General features: G+C 49.7%; 1 protein-coding gene across 1 annotated transcript in view; it reads left to right on the forward strand.

The window, feature by feature from the left end:
• The window catches only part of LOC138568762 (synaptonemal complex central element protein 1-like), a 1,666,397-nt gene that overhangs the window by 30,394 nt on the left and 1,619,531 nt on the right, over window positions 1-16,472 (forward strand). The window contains exon 3 of the mRNA XM_069646543.1: window positions 9,081-9,140. Within this exon, the coding sequence (XP_069502644.1) occupies window positions 9,081-9,140 (60 nt within the window). The remainder of the gene's footprint in view (window positions 1-9,080; window positions 9,141-16,472) is intronic.

The raw sequence follows: 16,472 nt of genomic DNA on the forward strand, positions 1-16,472 counted from the left end.
GCTCAATCCAAACTTGGCTTGATGAACCAAAACCCTCAGATGAGCCAGGAGCAGAGTCAGCAGTATCAGTGGCACAAACTATAGGGTCCTTAGGGGTTTGAGATTCAGTATACTTGGAGTGGTCAGCCGGTGTGCCAGTGGTCGATGCAGGGTCAGGAGCCAGAGTATGGGGCTCTGCAGTAAGATCAAGTAATTGGGCGCACCACACAAGGCTTTCCAGGGGCAAATTTCCCAGAACTGATACTAGCAACTTCGCAAGGCCATGGCAGACTGAGTGAAAGGGTGAGTTCAGGGTGGGCATAACCAGAGGTTTAAGAGAGTCAAAGACGTGGGGGCATGCATCAGCAGGTACAATTAAAGGCAAGTGGGGTCCAGCAATGCCCTTGACCTTGTCAACAACAAGCCCAGTAGAAGTGTTTGCAGACCACCCCAATTCTCCCCCAATGGCAGGGTCTGTTATATCCTCCTTCAAAAGCCCGGCCTGGAGGCATTGCCTCGTCAGAGTTTTTACCTTGCGTTGGGCCTTTGGGATGGGGTGAGCCTGGGCATCCTGGAGGACAGGGCAAAAGACGAGTGGGGGAAAGGGGGAAAGGGGGAGATGAGGGGGAGACTCAATGAGCTCCTTGGATAGGGATAGAGAGTTCAAAAAAATATGGTCTTGGGAAGATGAGGCAACAAGAAGCATCAGAGAACTTCAAGGCAAGCTTTGGGATATAGCCTCTGTACGTGCGTGGCATGGCTCTCACCTCTCTTGTTTCAGAATGGTTTTTGTGAAGTCCAGTGGCCCCTCTCTCCTGTACCGAACACCAGCAGTGCCAAACACCGCGCCCTTTCCCAGCTGCGGGGCTACGGAAGGGATTAAGAGACCAAGGGGGCGTGGCCAGGAAAAACCAGCGAGTTGCTCCAGTGTCCTGAATGGCCCCCCCACCAGGGCCCTCAAACACTGCGCCCTTGCCCCACCGCAGGCTTCACCGCTGCAGGGCTATGGAAGGGATTAAGAGCCCAAGGGGGCGTATCCAGGAAAAACCATCGAGTTACACCACAATGTCCTGAATGGCCCCCCACCAGTGGCGCGAAACACTGCGCCGTTGCATATGTATTTTCTCTAATATATGAAATTTAAAATGCGTGGAAAAATCACAAATAAATGTTGCAATTATTTTTTTTACTTTTCAACTGGTTCATATGTAATTAATTTGTGATGAACTGAGATGTATTTCATGGTCTTAGTACTTGGTTTTATAACTGTTAGATTGTGTGATATTGTCCAAAATTGTGTGATAATGTTATTTGTGATGAACTGAGATGTATTCAATGGTTTAGTATTCGGCTTTTATTTTTTATTTATTTTTTCAGTTTTTATCAGTATTAGATTGTATGTAATTGTGTAAAATTGTGCAATAATGTTTATTTCATATTTTCCAACATTGAATGTTCTAAAGGTTTCCTTTGTAAACCATATACACTAAAAACAAAAACAACCCCTCACTGCACCCCAACATAGTCACAACTCTATGCCTCGTCAATCAACTGCTAAACCCATCCACTGTCCAAAACACACAGACAACCCAGAACCCTAGATCTCCCATCTGGTAACAAACACCTCTGCGGCCAATATCACAATCCACCTAGAGAACACGCCCACATAGATGCCAGTTGGTCCTGATTTTACACCGCCCAACAGTTGAGCACAAGGCCTTGTCTTTTCCTGCTCCTCACTAACCACTGCCCCAGGCCCCTTTTACAATTTCAGATTCACACACGCGCTGAATTGCTCTCTAGGTCAAGTGGTTTCTGCTGCAGTGATTGTCTATTTTCAGCGTCTTGTTCTCTCTGTTGTGGCATCGCAACTGAGACACCTGTTTGCACAGTGAAAAAGAGTCAGGCCACATGCAACAGATGCAATTTTGCTTCATAACCCACATTCATGCACAAAAAGGAACTCAATTGCAGAGGTAGGTAACATGGCAGGATAGCAGAGAATTTCACAAGAGCAAAGGATACAAAAGAGTACAAACAGGTTTGACGCTTTCAATTCTGGTCCCAAGGAACCTATCCTGGTTGCTTATAACAAGGTCTGGTATGTCTCAAAGGATTTCTATCTCTTAATTTCTTTCCCAGGACCTTCTTAACTGAAGCCTCTTAGCAGCTCTCTTTAAGCCAATGTAGTTGTTGACTTGTTTTATTTCTAAAATAATTTCATTCCAGAGAATCAGTCTTTGGGTAGCCAGGGATCGCTTATGGCTGTGTCATTGATTTTTGAGTGAGGCTGTGACGATGTAGAGCAAGGCATTATCTGCCTCATTTTGAGCTTGGCAGAGCGATAAAGTGGCAGTAATTCCATTACCACCACTTTTGTGACGATAACGGAATTACTACTGTTTTACCACTCCGCCCAACCCCGAATTTGGCATTGATGCAGAAATCCTTCACTTAATTTCTAAAATTATTGAAATGACTTTGTGGGATGGGAATTTCCACTCATGTTAATTCTGCCAAAAACCCCACAGAGTACTACAAACTCTAGAAATGAGGACTAACATTGCTCTACCATCACCTTTAATCCTGTGGCAAACCCCCGGGATCAAGTGGCGGTAATGGTAACCTATTTTGGTAGTAATTACCACTGAATTACTAAGAAACTCAGAATGAGTACATGTATGTAATGAAATAGAAGGACATTTTTAGTAACAAGGTAATGCAGTTGAAAGAGAGAAAAGAATTGCATTAAAGTATGCTAAATTGATTTCTCCAGCATTGGATCTTTCATGGATTCACATGCTTAGAATATTCCCCGTCGTCAGACTGGGAACCCTCGGTACACATATATATAGTCATTTCCAATAGGAAAAACTTCTGCCCTATCCCCGTCTGCGTCCTCTACGGGGCCGCCCACGTACGCCCCGTTGGACGTGATGGTATATAAGCCCCGCCCCCGCGGGTCCCTTCAGATTTCAACCGTCTCCAAAGATAGTGGGATCTCCTCGTGTATTTTCTTCAAATACTTATCGATTGTTTCTAACTCCTGCGAGTTGGTCTGTTTGGTCTGCTTCCAACTCCTACGAGTTTTGTTAGTTAGTCTGGCAATAATGTCGGGTAAGCCTCTTTTCCGCCCGTGTGCCACGTGCGGTCTAAAGAAGGTTTACGAAGGGGATGGCCATCTTGACTGCATCTACTGCCTTCACCCCCACCACTCGGCGGACCAATGTGATATCTGCAAGGGGTTTTCCCAAAAAACCCTGAAGGACCGGAATCGGCGACTGGTCTCGTGGCTGAACGACGGCGCTGGAGCGTACCCTCAGTCGGAGGTAGGATCGGTGCGCAGTATCGCCTCAGCGAAAACATCAGAAGCCTCCCGACGCTCACATCCGTCGGAACCTCCGGCCAAAAAATCACGACCTACGGGGAAGGACGTGCCTCGAAGTCATTCCTCTAAGGCCTCATCGAAAGAATCGACGAAGAAATCATCTTCCTCTTCTTCTTCGTCGAAGAAAGACAAGGACAGGCCAAAATCCTCCTCGAGCGATCAGAAAAGATCAGCTACGAGTAGAGAGGCGGATAAACACAGGGAGAGCTCCGCGAAGGCGGGACCGCCTAAGCCACCTGCAGGCCCTCCGTCGACGACGACGACGGCGACGATCCAAGTGCCCACTCCGTCACAGTCCCCCGCCTTTCAAACGGGCTCATCGTCGACGACGATTCCCTCGTCGACGGAGTTCCAGGCCTGGAGGCCAGAAACGTTCGACATGGGGCTACCCGACACACTGCTACAAGAACAGCCAGTTTCGATCGCCTCCAAAGAAGACGACGGCTTCAGAATAGTGAGCCCGGAAGACCTGGGGCTACGGCCCAGATTTCCTTCTGGTGCAACCTGCTCTCAAGTTTTCACCCAGCCTCCAAACGCCCAGGCTACTCTCTCCATGGAGGTACTTTCCTCCTTACACTCGCTCTTAAAGTCCCTGGACGAAAGGCTCCCGCCTGTTCCGACGACTCCCCTCGTCGACGAGCCCGGACCTTCACACCGCCCGACTAGATCGGCCGTGGGCCCAACTGCGCCAACAGTCCAGGAAGAAGGTGAGCTCTCGGACTCCCTCTCTGAACAGGGGTCAGCTTCTGATATCTCCCTCTCGCCGTCGAGAGACCCGTCATGGGTTTCGGACGTGGAGGTGGATCCTCCGAAAAGTCCCATTCACCCATCTCCACCGGATGACATAGGGGCCTTCCATTCCATGATGGAAAAAGCCTGCAAGGAGTTCGGTTTGACCCAACAAGAAGAAAAGAAGGACTGCTTCCTCTTTGACCACATGGGCAAGAATAGGCGTTCCGTTTTTTCGATTCCGATACTGGACCACGTATGGAAAGAGGGCGTCCAAACCATGCGGCATCCATTCTCGGAACCTGCGGTCAAAGGCCGCGTAGAGAAAAAATTTAAAGTTCCAGATTCGACGCCAAAATGCCTCTCTGCGCAACCCACGCCTGACTCGGTGGTATCGGCGGCGGCGACGAGAAAGGCAAAGGCCCAGCATAAGTGCTCTACCCCGCCGGACTCCGAAGCTAGACGCCAAGACGCTTTCGGTAAGAAGATCCTGTCAGTGGGAGCGTCAACAGTGAAAGCAGCGAACTCCCTGGCAATCATGGCCAGGTATGACAGGGAGATGTGGCACAGACTGGCACCCATTTTGGACCACCTCCCCGAAGAACACAGAAAATCAGCTATGTCCCTGGTTCGTGAAGGAGAAGAAGCCTCAAACCATGCTATCAATATAGCGGTGGACCTGGCAGACTCGGGGTTCAAACAAATTAACAATGGAGTGGTTCTACGACGCCAGGCCTGGCTCAAGTGCACCAACTTTAGACCCGAGGTGCAATATAAGGTCGTCGACATGCCTTTCGAAGGTGACCACCTGTTTGGCGAAAAGGTGGATGAGGCCTTGAAAGGAATGAAGGAGGACTCTGAGACGGCGCGCTCGCTGGGCTCTCTCCAAAGCGGTAAGCCCTTTCGTTCCTTTCGCCCCTTTAGAGGAGCTACGGGAAACGCACGATTTGCGGGATCCAGGGATAGAGCATTCGGGAGGTCTTCATATCCGTCCCAAGGCTATAGACGCGCCTCACAGTCCTCGACCCGACGCAGAAATTTCCAGGCCTCTAAGAGACGTCCCACCTACTCGTCGTCGACGGGAAAACAAAAAGATCAACAATGACGTTCTAGGAGGGAGAGTGTCAAGTTGCGTCGAGGAATGGGAGTCAATTACGACAGATCGGTGGGTTCTGGACATGGTGAGACTGGGACATTCCCTAAGATTCAAATCCAGACCTCCAAGACGTCCACCGATACGCCTGTCTCAACCACACCTAAGCGTCTTGCGTCGAGAGGTTGCGCTCATGCTAAAAAAAGGCGCCATCGAGTTAGTCCCTGCTTCACAGAGAGGCTTAGGGGTTTACTCACGCTGCTTCGTAGTAAAGAAACCAAACGGGAAGTGGCGCCCCATCCTCGACCTACGGGACCTCAACAAAACCCTGCTGAGTCAAAAGTTCAAGATGCTTACTCTACAGGAGGTAATCAGATCGGTCCAAAAGAACGATTTCCTAGCGTCTCTGGACCTCCAAGATGCGTATTTTCACATTCCGGTGCGCACTCACCACAGGAGGTTCCTGAGGTTCCTAGTCGGCCAAACACACTACCAATTTGCCGTGCTCCCTTTCGGCCTGAAGTCCTCCCCAAGAACCTTTACAAAGTGCCTAGCACCCGTAGCAGCCTGGCTGCGGAAGGAAGGGCATCACGTTTACCCGTACCTCGACGACTGGCTTGTGAGGGGATCCTCCCCAGCGTCGACCAACGACAGCCTATTGACCACCTTGCGACTGCTACAGCGTCTGGGATTTGCAGTGAACTACGAAAAGTCTTCACTAAAGCCCTCGAAGAGCTTGAAGTTCCTAGGTGCTCAATTCGACACCCACACGGGACTAGTGAAACCATCCCTGGAAAGGTTGTTGAAAATCAAACACCTGACAAGCCAACTTCGTTTACAGAGAAGGTTGTCAGTAAGAAAATATGCGGCTCTCCTCGGCTCCATGGCATCGTGCATCCACCTAGTCGCGAACTGCCGGTTGTTCATGAGACCTCTACAGGAGTTCCTATCAGACAGATGGAAGCAGGCCACAGGCCGCTGGTCGGACAAGATAATAGTCGACGACGAACGAGTTATCAAAGCCATCCGATGGTGGAAAGTGGCGCGCAACCTGGACAGAGGGGTCCCCTTGCAGGAGCCGGAATTTCAGAACACCATCATTACAGACGCCTCTCTGTCGGGCTGGGGAGCACACACGTCACGTCACCAAACCCAAGGCAGGTGGTCGTCGACCGATTCTCGCCTACATATCAACGTACTGGAGCTAAGGGCGGTGAGATGGGCCCTGAAATCTTTCCTCCCACACATCAAGGGGTCAAAAGTAAGAGTGCTCACGGACAATACGACAGCTATGTTTTACCTGATAAAACAGGGTGGCACCAGATCCAGGACCCTCTCGAAGGAAGCTCAAAAGATCTGGCATTGGGCTTTAAAACACCACATCTCCCTAGTGGCATACCACCTACCGGGAGCGAAGAACTTACAGGCGGATTCCCTGAGCAGGACTATGTCACAAATACACGAGTGGGAGCTGGACTCCACTCAACTCGGGGAAATCTTCGAAAGATGGGGGACCCCGTCGATCGATCTCTTCGCCACGGAAAGAAACCGGAAATGTGCTCAGTTCGCGAGCAGATGGCCCCAAACAGACTCCCTGGGGGAAGCGTTCTCGTTTCCGTGGACAGGCAAGTTCCTCTACGCCTTCCCTCCATTTCCCCTCATACGGAGGACGATCCAGGGGATCCACAGGTACAATTGCCGGGTCATCCTAGTGGCCCCGCGCTGGCCGAGGCAACCATGGTTCTCAGACCTCCTTCATCTGTCGCTGGATCAGCCGATACCATTCAGGAAAGTACCGAACCTCCTGTCCAGGGACGAGGGGACCGTGTGGCACCACAATCCGGACAGCCTGAACTTAACTGCATGGCTCCTGACTTCTCGGAGTTCGGGAACCTAAAAGTCTCGACTGATTGCCGAGGGATTCTGCAGGCGGCCAGAGCCCCGTCCACTAACAAATCATATGTAAGCAAATGGAAAAGGTTCTGTATATGGTGTCAAACACAACAGAATATACAACCTTTGGAAGTAACTCCGGAGCAAATCCTCCCGTATCTTCTTCATCTTGCGGAAAGCGGACTGTCATCATCGTCAATCAAAGTACACCTGGCGGCTGTTTCGAGATTTACCAGAAGAAGACAGTCCCCTCCACTATTCAGTGACAGGCTAGTGAAGCATTTCATGAAGGGTCTGTTTAGAACCTTCCCTCCGGAAAAACGGTTCCCACCGTCGTGGAGTCTGAACACGGTTCTAGCTGCCTTAATGAAGCCTCCCTTTGAGCCAATGTCCTCTTCATCTCTACAATTTCTATCTTGGAAACTCGCGTTCCTAGTTGCCATCACTTCGGCTAGAAGAATGTCGGAACTACAGGCACTGGTCATAGACCCTCCATATCTGAGGTTCTTTAAGGACAAAGTTATTTTATCAACTAACCCTTCATTCATCCCAAAAGTACCGTCGGTCTATCATAAGCACTCGACCCTGGTACTCCCTACTTTCTTTGCATCTCCTTCGTCGACGGCGGAGAAGGCTCTTCACACTCTGGACGTCAAAAGGGCACTAAAATTTTACCTACAAAAAACGCAAGATATCAGGACCACCAGACAGCTATTCGTCGCCTACGGCCCCTCGGCTAGGGGTAAGGCTATCTCCAAACAAGGTCTGGCTCGCTGGGTCTCCTCGGCGATTACCCTATGTCATTCCAAGGCTGGGAGACCTCTACTACATCGTCCCAGAGCCCATTCCACGAGATCGACATCTTCCTCCGTGGCTCTATGGGCAGGAATTCCGCTGACGGACATCTGCCAGGCGGCGGCATGGTCTGTTCCGCACACGTTTACGCGCCACTACTGCCTGGAAAAGCAGCACGCGGATGAGGTACAAATGGGAAGGGCAGTGCTTCGCCACCTTTTTCAATGAGGTAAGCCAAAGTTTCAAGTAAAATGCTGCCTATTATTATTTGGCCTCAGCTGGTTTTTCATAGTGTATACATGAATGTGCATAGTTTATTGACCTAAACATAAGTGGTTGGGTAGATATGTGCGCAAGGGGTGCATACTGAGTCATATGACATAGCATTGTACGGCGAAATTCCGTTTCGTATCAGTATAATAAGTTGTTGCTTACATACATGGTGTAAACGGTAGTGTTTGGGGGTGTCTCTACGAATGTAAGTTACATTGCACTCTCACCTCCTTCTTGATGTTACTGCTTTACAATCTATTCTAAGCATGTGAATCCATGAAAGATCCAATGCTGGAGAAGGGAGTAGTTTCTTACCTGTAACTCCATTTCTCCAGCATTGGTATCTTTCATGGATTCACATGCGCCCTCCGGCCTCCCCGGACTGCAATGTGGAAGATTGGTATGTAAGCAAGTTTTCCCCCCGTTATCTTGGAGGGGTCGAAATCTGAAGGGACCCGCGGGGGCGGGGCTTATATACCATCACGTCCAACGGGGCGTACGTGGGCGGCCCCGTAGAGGACGCAGACGGGGATAGGGCAGAAGTTTTTCCTATTGGAAATGACTATATATATGTGTACCGAGGGTTCCCAGTCTGACGACGGGGAATATTCTAAGCATGTGAATCCATGAAAGATACCAATGCTGGAGAAATGGAGTTACAGGTAAGAAACTACTCCCTTCTATTATAATATTGTAATGTGTTTTATGGGTGGTACTGTACAGAATTGTGCGTTTCGTTATTAGAATATATTATTATTGCTGCAATTGAATATGTATATACCACAGTGGCCATCAATAGAAATAAATGACCTAAAATAAAATGACTTTCTATTTTCCTCACCAGTATTTCCACTGTCACAAAATGTAAGATGCTGAGTAATACAACTGTTCAATCATATACATATATATATATATATATTTTTCTTACAGCTGGAAACCTGGAACCAAGAATAGAAGACCTTGTATACAGGATTGATAAACTCCAGAAAGGTGATGACGCATGGCTTCCTGGCAGGAAATCATGCACTTTCTATACATAATTCCTGTTGTTATTTTAGCCTATCATGATGCAAGATAGAATAAAGAAGGTGCTAGAAAATGTTAAATTTCTATTACTATCTAATAAGGCTTTCACCCCCTTGATGGGGGCGGTCATGGCCAGTAACAGCCCACCAGACCGATCCAAGGTAGGCCTGAGGGAAGCTAGGGCTTCAGTGAGGGCTGTGGGCCTTTACCGGCCATGTCCGCCCACCCACCAAGGGGGTGAAAGCCATTCGAACCCCAGGGTTTATCTCAGGTGCAAATACCGCCCGACACGCCCTGGATGATATGTGCTGCTAGCGCAGCCAATCTCCTGGTGGTTGGGAGGAGGGAGGAAATAAAGATGCGCCAGTCCCTTTTCCATTTTTATGGCAGCGGCTGTGATCGGAAGGAGTGCAGGAACCAGAGCTCAAAGCACCAGTCCTGCAGGTAAATTGGGAGAGGGTGGGGAATGGGGTTGGTTGGTTTTTGGGGGGGGGGGGGAGGTGGAGAGGCAACAGGTAGAGGCTCCCTGTTGTCTCTCCACAAATAAATTGTGCCTCCTGAGGTAGGGTCTTGGGTGGCTGGAACAGCGGGCGGAGAATGTATATTCTCGCCTGCTGTTCCAGCCACGTGATTGGCTAATGGCCTTTAACCGGGTGCAAATTTACATTTCACATTCATGAATTATCATGAATCATCTATACAGATTATAACTTGTACGCGTACATTTTTTTTTCTTGAATTGTATATACTCTTTCACTATCTTGGGAAATCAAAGGACACATGCAGACAATATGTAAGGTTCAACACCTTTATTTTTATCATGGGAAAGGGTGGATGGTCACCAATGGGACTAGTGGGGAGTGGAACAGAACTGGATAACTCACTTGGAGTGACTTTCACTAACTGTGACTAGGCAGGGACGAACATAAATACTGGTGTGCAAATATTTGTGCAGGCTTTGATATTTCTAGTTAGGACCCCACCTTGTAGGACATCTACCCGTAGTCCTTAGGATTCCCACAGCCTCAATGGCAATTCTCCACATCACCAGGAATGTGAATTGGTCCAACTCAGGCTATAAGTTAAGTATACATGGAAAAGGCATCCGAACACAGTGTCGGGATGGGCTAAACCAAAATAGGGTGAAAGGACATCAAATTTAATTGGACAAAATCCAAGTCCGGTTCCCTGGTCTGTATGTATACAAATTTGAGCTTCAATCTACCAGGGACCCAAGCCAATAAAAGCACAAAGGAGACACTCCTCATGCATTCCCTGCACTTAAGGGCTTGGAGGATAGCTCAAGGGAAACTCGTTTGTCTTGGAAGCAGGACAACGCATAGCAACACTGGTTTGAATCCCAGTCTTGCGCTTAGAAATTGGTCTCTGGTATTAAGCTTGTATAAAAGAACAATTATTATTTATATGCATTGAACCCCACGCATATTCAGTCTTGTCTTTTTAGCATCCCCCTGATACAATTTCCTGACCCTATCCTACTTGACTAAACAGACCATGCTGTCATCTCCATCTTCCTAATACATAACCTCCCCTCTGACAAGGGAGTGGGTAAGCCCACCATGTCCTTGAGTCGCTCCTTTTGATCTTGACACCCTTGTGTTCCTTTAAAAAATTGTATACAATGATGATGCCCTCCCCACTCACATCGTAACGCAGATCAAGTGGGCTGTCTGCCCCTCGAAATAGTCAGTGGCTCACACATGCAAATCATTTCTCAAGCACCTTATGACTCCGAATGTGGCACTCTGGAAATTACTGGCTCGGCGGTAATACGGGCACATTCATAGTACCGCCTACATGGAAACACTGCCATAAAAATTGCGGTAGCACCATGACCACAGCGCCTGTAATATCGGCACCGCGGACCAGGTGTTAAACAGTACCAGGTGAGCAGCATCAGGCCCCAGGTGGAGTAAATTAGCCCGGCTGCACACCATTTAACACTGGGAAAGTTCAAACGGAACACACCCAACCCACCTCCCGAAAAACAACATGCCGGAGGTCGCTGTAGCAGCAATTGGGCTGGGGAACCTGCAAGGAGTTAGCACCACCCAGGCAGACACCAATACCCCGCATCAGGGCCTCGCCCTGGAACCTGACCTCAAGCCAAATCCACACCTTGTACCGGCTTCAAAGGGAGACCATAATATCAATAGTCACCCTCATTAATGACGACATCTGCAGCAGGATAAACATACGGACTGCAATTCTACCCTTGCTGAAGGTTGTGTTGGTACTGCACTTCCTTGCACCCGGCACATACCAGAACAATGTGGGTGGGCTGCACAGACAGTCACAACCCTGTTTTTCCAGGATTTTGTTCCAGGTATTGGATGCACTGCTGCGCCATGTGGCAGACCACATTGCCTACCCCGATCCCCCGGCCAGGTTAATGCCACCAAAGTGGCCTTCCATTCCCTTGCAGGCATGCCCAATTGCATAGGTGCGTTAGATTGCACCCATGTGGAGTTGGTTACCAGACACGCCATCGAGGCAGTCTATAGAAATTGCAAACAATACCACTCCCTAAACGTGCAGATAGTCTGTAATGCAGAACAACTCATCACCCATTGCTGTGCACGTTTTCCGGGATCCACACACGAATCAATGGTTTTGCGGAACTCCACTTTGCCAGGGTACATGGCACATCACATCGGAGAGAGAACCTGGCATTTGGGTAATTAGTAGAATGACCAATGCTTGACCCCTGTGTAGTGGGGGGGTACATGGGCACTCACCAGAGTGCACCTTGCTGTTCAGTGAGTAGAATGACCAATGCTTGACCCCTGTGTAGTGGGGGCAGAGGGGTACAAAGGCACTCACCAGATCGCACCCGGCTTACCGCTGCATGAGGTCCATTACAGTGTTCCATGTGACAGGAATCCATGTTCTCAGTAATTTAAAATCACCCTAACCCTGGAGTGGCACACTATACAATGGTGACATGTACATGGGAGTATTGCCACCGGTGAGAAAGTAGCAGGTGCTCCGATGAGCACAATGCCTATTGTTTCCGCTGCACACAGCAGTGTCTTGACACATGTGCACTTCAGGTGCATAATGCAGATGGTTAGCACCATACAAGACATGAGGCACTTAGTATGCAGACACACACCATTGTGTACATAGAAAGGAATTTGACATGTAGTAGCATTGAAGGCCATATCATGACAGCAGACAAATGAGTAGGCCAAACAGCCTCAGTAGGAATGAGTGACCAAAGGTTGGAATGCAGAAAAGTTGTGACAATCAAATTTAGCTAAATGCATTGGGTCATCTGTGGCATGTACTATATTGTGTGCTAACACAATCTTTAAAATGTGTACATGCTATCATCACCAACAACGAATTTCCACCACAAACATCCAATCACCTTTCTGTCACTCCCATGCAGGTGATGCCGGATACCTCCTCACGCCATGCTGATGACACCCGTTAGACAACTACGGAACAAGCATGAGGAGGCCTACAACCGGGCACACATCCATACACAGGGCATCATAGAACAGACTTTTAGACTGCTCAAGGCCAAGTTCCGCTGCCTAAGCAGATCTGGCAGGGCACTGATGTATAGCCCTTAAAGGTTGCTTGTGCCATGCTGCACAATATGTGTATTCGACGGAACATTGCACTACCCCCGGACATGGACCCAGCAGAAGAGGAAGATTGGGATGACGACGATTATATGTTGGGAGTGCGACTCCGGCCGGATGCCATGAATGGTCAACATGCACGTGAAGCACTGATTCACAGTTTTTTTTTGTTGCAATCCTCACAAGCACATGGAGCACATTTTCACATGCGTCATTTGTGACACTTTCATAAAATAATTGATAGACACACACAGAAGAAGAATGTTGTCATTCAGTTGCACAACCCAGTGTATTATGAACAAGACAAAAGAAAACAGGTGCAACAACAATATCCTCCCAAACGTACCTTCCCACCTCCCAGGCCCCAACTACCTATCCCAACTATGGACCACCACTACCTCCTCCCAAACGTACGCTCCCACCTCCCAGGCCCAAACTACCTATCCCAACTATGGTAAAATGTACCACACCCTCTCCCAAACGTACCCTTCCTCCTCCCAGGCCCCAACTACCTATCCCAACTATGGACCCCTACCATCCCCTCCCAAATGTACCCTCCCACCTCCGAAGCCCAAAATAGCAACATGTCAAACAAGTGTCAATGAATCAGCACTACTTCCTGCCACGCTTGGCAGCATGTTTGCCCCTCTGAGCTGAGCCAGGCAGGCGCATTGACCTTCTTCTGGGCTGCCAGCTACTAGGCGTGGTGTTGATGGAGGGCGGTAGGCATGACATAATCGCCTGTAGGGCCAGTGCCATAGTTTTGGGAATGTTAGATTGGACACTATTGCACTCACTGATCCTCCATGACATGAGTACAGTGGCACAGGCTGAACACCCAGTGGCACGGGCAACCCGGCGCCCAACAGCCTGGCTACTCTCCCTCTGTAGCCGTGACTCCTCTAAGAGCTGCTGCACCAGTTAGGTGAGTGTGTCCTGGCGCTCCTTCATCCGTTGGAAACGGGCATTACGCTCCTGGAGTGATGGGTTGGGCGAGTGCATGGGACTTCTGGGACTGATGGGGCTGAATGTGCCCAGTACATCTGGGGTGTGCTCAGTGTCCTCACAGCTGTTTCCGCCTGCCTCAACAGCCACATCCTCAGCACTGCTGTCTGTGCCATGAAACTCAGCCTGGTGAGGTGGTGGGGCTGCACGGCCCAGTGGAAATGCACATGTGGCTGCGTGTTTCACGGGGGCAGCAGGTTGGACAGCCAGCGGGGCTACGGGGGCAGCAGGTTGGACAGCCAGAGAGGCTGTCTGTGTCACAGTTGGCAGGGGTGTCGGCCGGCTTTGCGTGGTGTACTAATGCTGTTGTAACTACCCTGATGGCTGAGGTGCTTGCAGCAGAGGTTGAGGTACGTTCTGCTATGGGCCTTGCTCCGCTATCCCTTGATGTTCCTGCTTGACCGCCATCCGTGTCAGATAATGTTCCTGTAGGTGAATGAAAGGCATGCTGTTAGGGGACTGACTGAATGAGTATTGTACAATTACATGCAACATGGTCATTGAGCTATATTACATTGCGGGTGCAGGCATTGATGCATGGTATGTCTATGTCATGCATGGGTTGCGTTGAATCAGCTGCAGGCACTGTGCAGATGGCACATGCCACACAGCTGTGCTGGGTATGCTCACATGTACACCCTCATTGGGCTGTGGGTAGTGCCATGTGTCTGCCCGTGTGCGTGTGGTGTCTTCATGGTAGGGCTGCCAGGTTCATATGAGTAACATGCCCTCCACTATCAGTGTGTGCCCATGTGTCATCCAGGTGAGGGCCTACCAGTGTTGTGACGTGCTGGCAGTGGCAGCATGGCAGACACACATGCAATACTCGTGACCAGGATGCACATTGTGTCCTTCGTGGGTTATCTTTTCTGAAATAATTGTATTTTGGGCCTGCTGAAGACTTGGTCTTCTATGTTCACATGTGCGGGTTGGGGGGGGCCTGGGTGCATGGCCTACGCCATAGCCATGCTGTACATGCAGCTGTATATCGGTGTCCCTGCATGGGTGTGTGTGCTGCAGTGTGCAGGTGGCACTGTGCCTCATTATGGGTCCTGTATTGGCCATGCCAGTGCTACCAGCACCTTGATACTGGAGCCATTATCAATGTTCATATGCTGACTTAACAGTGCAACTGGGATGATATAAGTCCAGGGACCAGGAAGTCAGGCGGCAGGATGTTCTTGATTCACATTTCCCATTGAGTCCTATACAGTCCCATATCGGTGGGTAGGCATGTGCAGTGTCAACGTTGTTGATGGTGGCAATGATTACATGGCCACTCAGCATGCCAGGACCACAGCACCCGCCACAGACAGCCATGTTTTCCGCTGCAGCCCTGGCAGCCACTGTTCTGGCCCATCCTCATGTGTTTGATGAACCTGTCACATGTGTGGAGGTCTACTTACACATACCATAGTGTCAGTTCACATACAGTCATGTGTGGTGCATTGTCATGTGGTTGTGTATGGGTCCTACTTGAGGGCAGAGCATGTGACTTGCTTTGCACTGTATTCAGTGAGGGGGTTGCATGGGAGTACTGGGTGTGGCCGGGGTGATCTGGACAGTGCTAGGGGCATTAAAGTGCATTGGTGGTAGGGGGGGCAGTATTCGCTTGATATTTGTGCACTTTCTGTACTCACCAGCCTCTGCAGGTGTCCCAGCTCCTGCCTCTGCTGCACTGACTCCCTCGATGCCCTTCAGATGCTGTTGTAACTAACCTGATGGCTGAGGTGCTTGCAGCAGAGGTTGAGGTACGTTCTGCTATGTGCCTTGTTCCGCTATCCCTTGATGTTCCTGCTTGACCGCCATCCGTGTCAGATAATGTTCCTGTGGGTGAATGAAAGGCATGCTGTTAGGGGACTGACTGGATGAGTATTGTACAATTACATGCAACATGGTCATTGAGCTATATTACATTGCGGGTGCAGGCATTGATGCATGGTATGTCTATGTCATGCATGGGTTGCGTTGAATCAGCTGCAGGCACTGTGCAGATGGCACATGTGACACAGCTGTGCTGGGTATGCTCACATGTACACCCTCATTGGGCTGTGGGTAGTGCCATGCGTGTCTGCCCGCGTGTGTGTGGTGTTTTCATGGTAGGGCTGCCAGGTTCATATGAGTAACATGCCCTACACTATCAGTGTGTGCCCATGTGTCGTGCAGGTGAGGGCGTACCAGTGTTGTGACGTGCTGGCAGTCGCAGCATGGCAGACACACATGCAATACTCGTGACCAGGATGCACATTGTGTCCTTCGTGGGTTATCTTTTCTGAAATAATTGTATTTTGGGCCTGCTGAAGACTTGGTCTTCTATGTTCGCATGTGCGGGTTGGGGGGGCCTGGGTGCATGGCCTACGCTGTAGCCATGCTGTAATGCAGCTGTATATCAGTGTCCCTGCATGGGTATGTGTGCTGCAGTGTGCAGGTGACACTGTGCCTCATTATGGGTCCTGTTTTGACCATGCCAGTGCTGCCGGCACCTTGATACTGGAGCCATTACCAATGTTCATATGCTGACTGAACAGTGCAACTGGGATGATATAAGTCCAGGGACCAGGAAGTCAGGCGGCAGGATGTTCTTGATTCACATTTCCCATTGAGTCCCATACAGTCCCATATCGGTGGGTAGGCATGTGCAGTGTCAACGTTGTTGATGGTGGCAATGATTACATGG

The sequence above is a fragment of the Ambystoma mexicanum genome, chromosome 2q (genome assembly GCF_040938575.1).
Source record: "Ambystoma mexicanum isolate Mex_15411 chromosome 2q, UKY_AmexF1_1, whole genome shotgun sequence".
NCBI classification, from domain to species: domain Eukaryota; kingdom Metazoa; phylum Chordata; class Amphibia; order Caudata; family Ambystomatidae; genus Ambystoma; species Ambystoma mexicanum.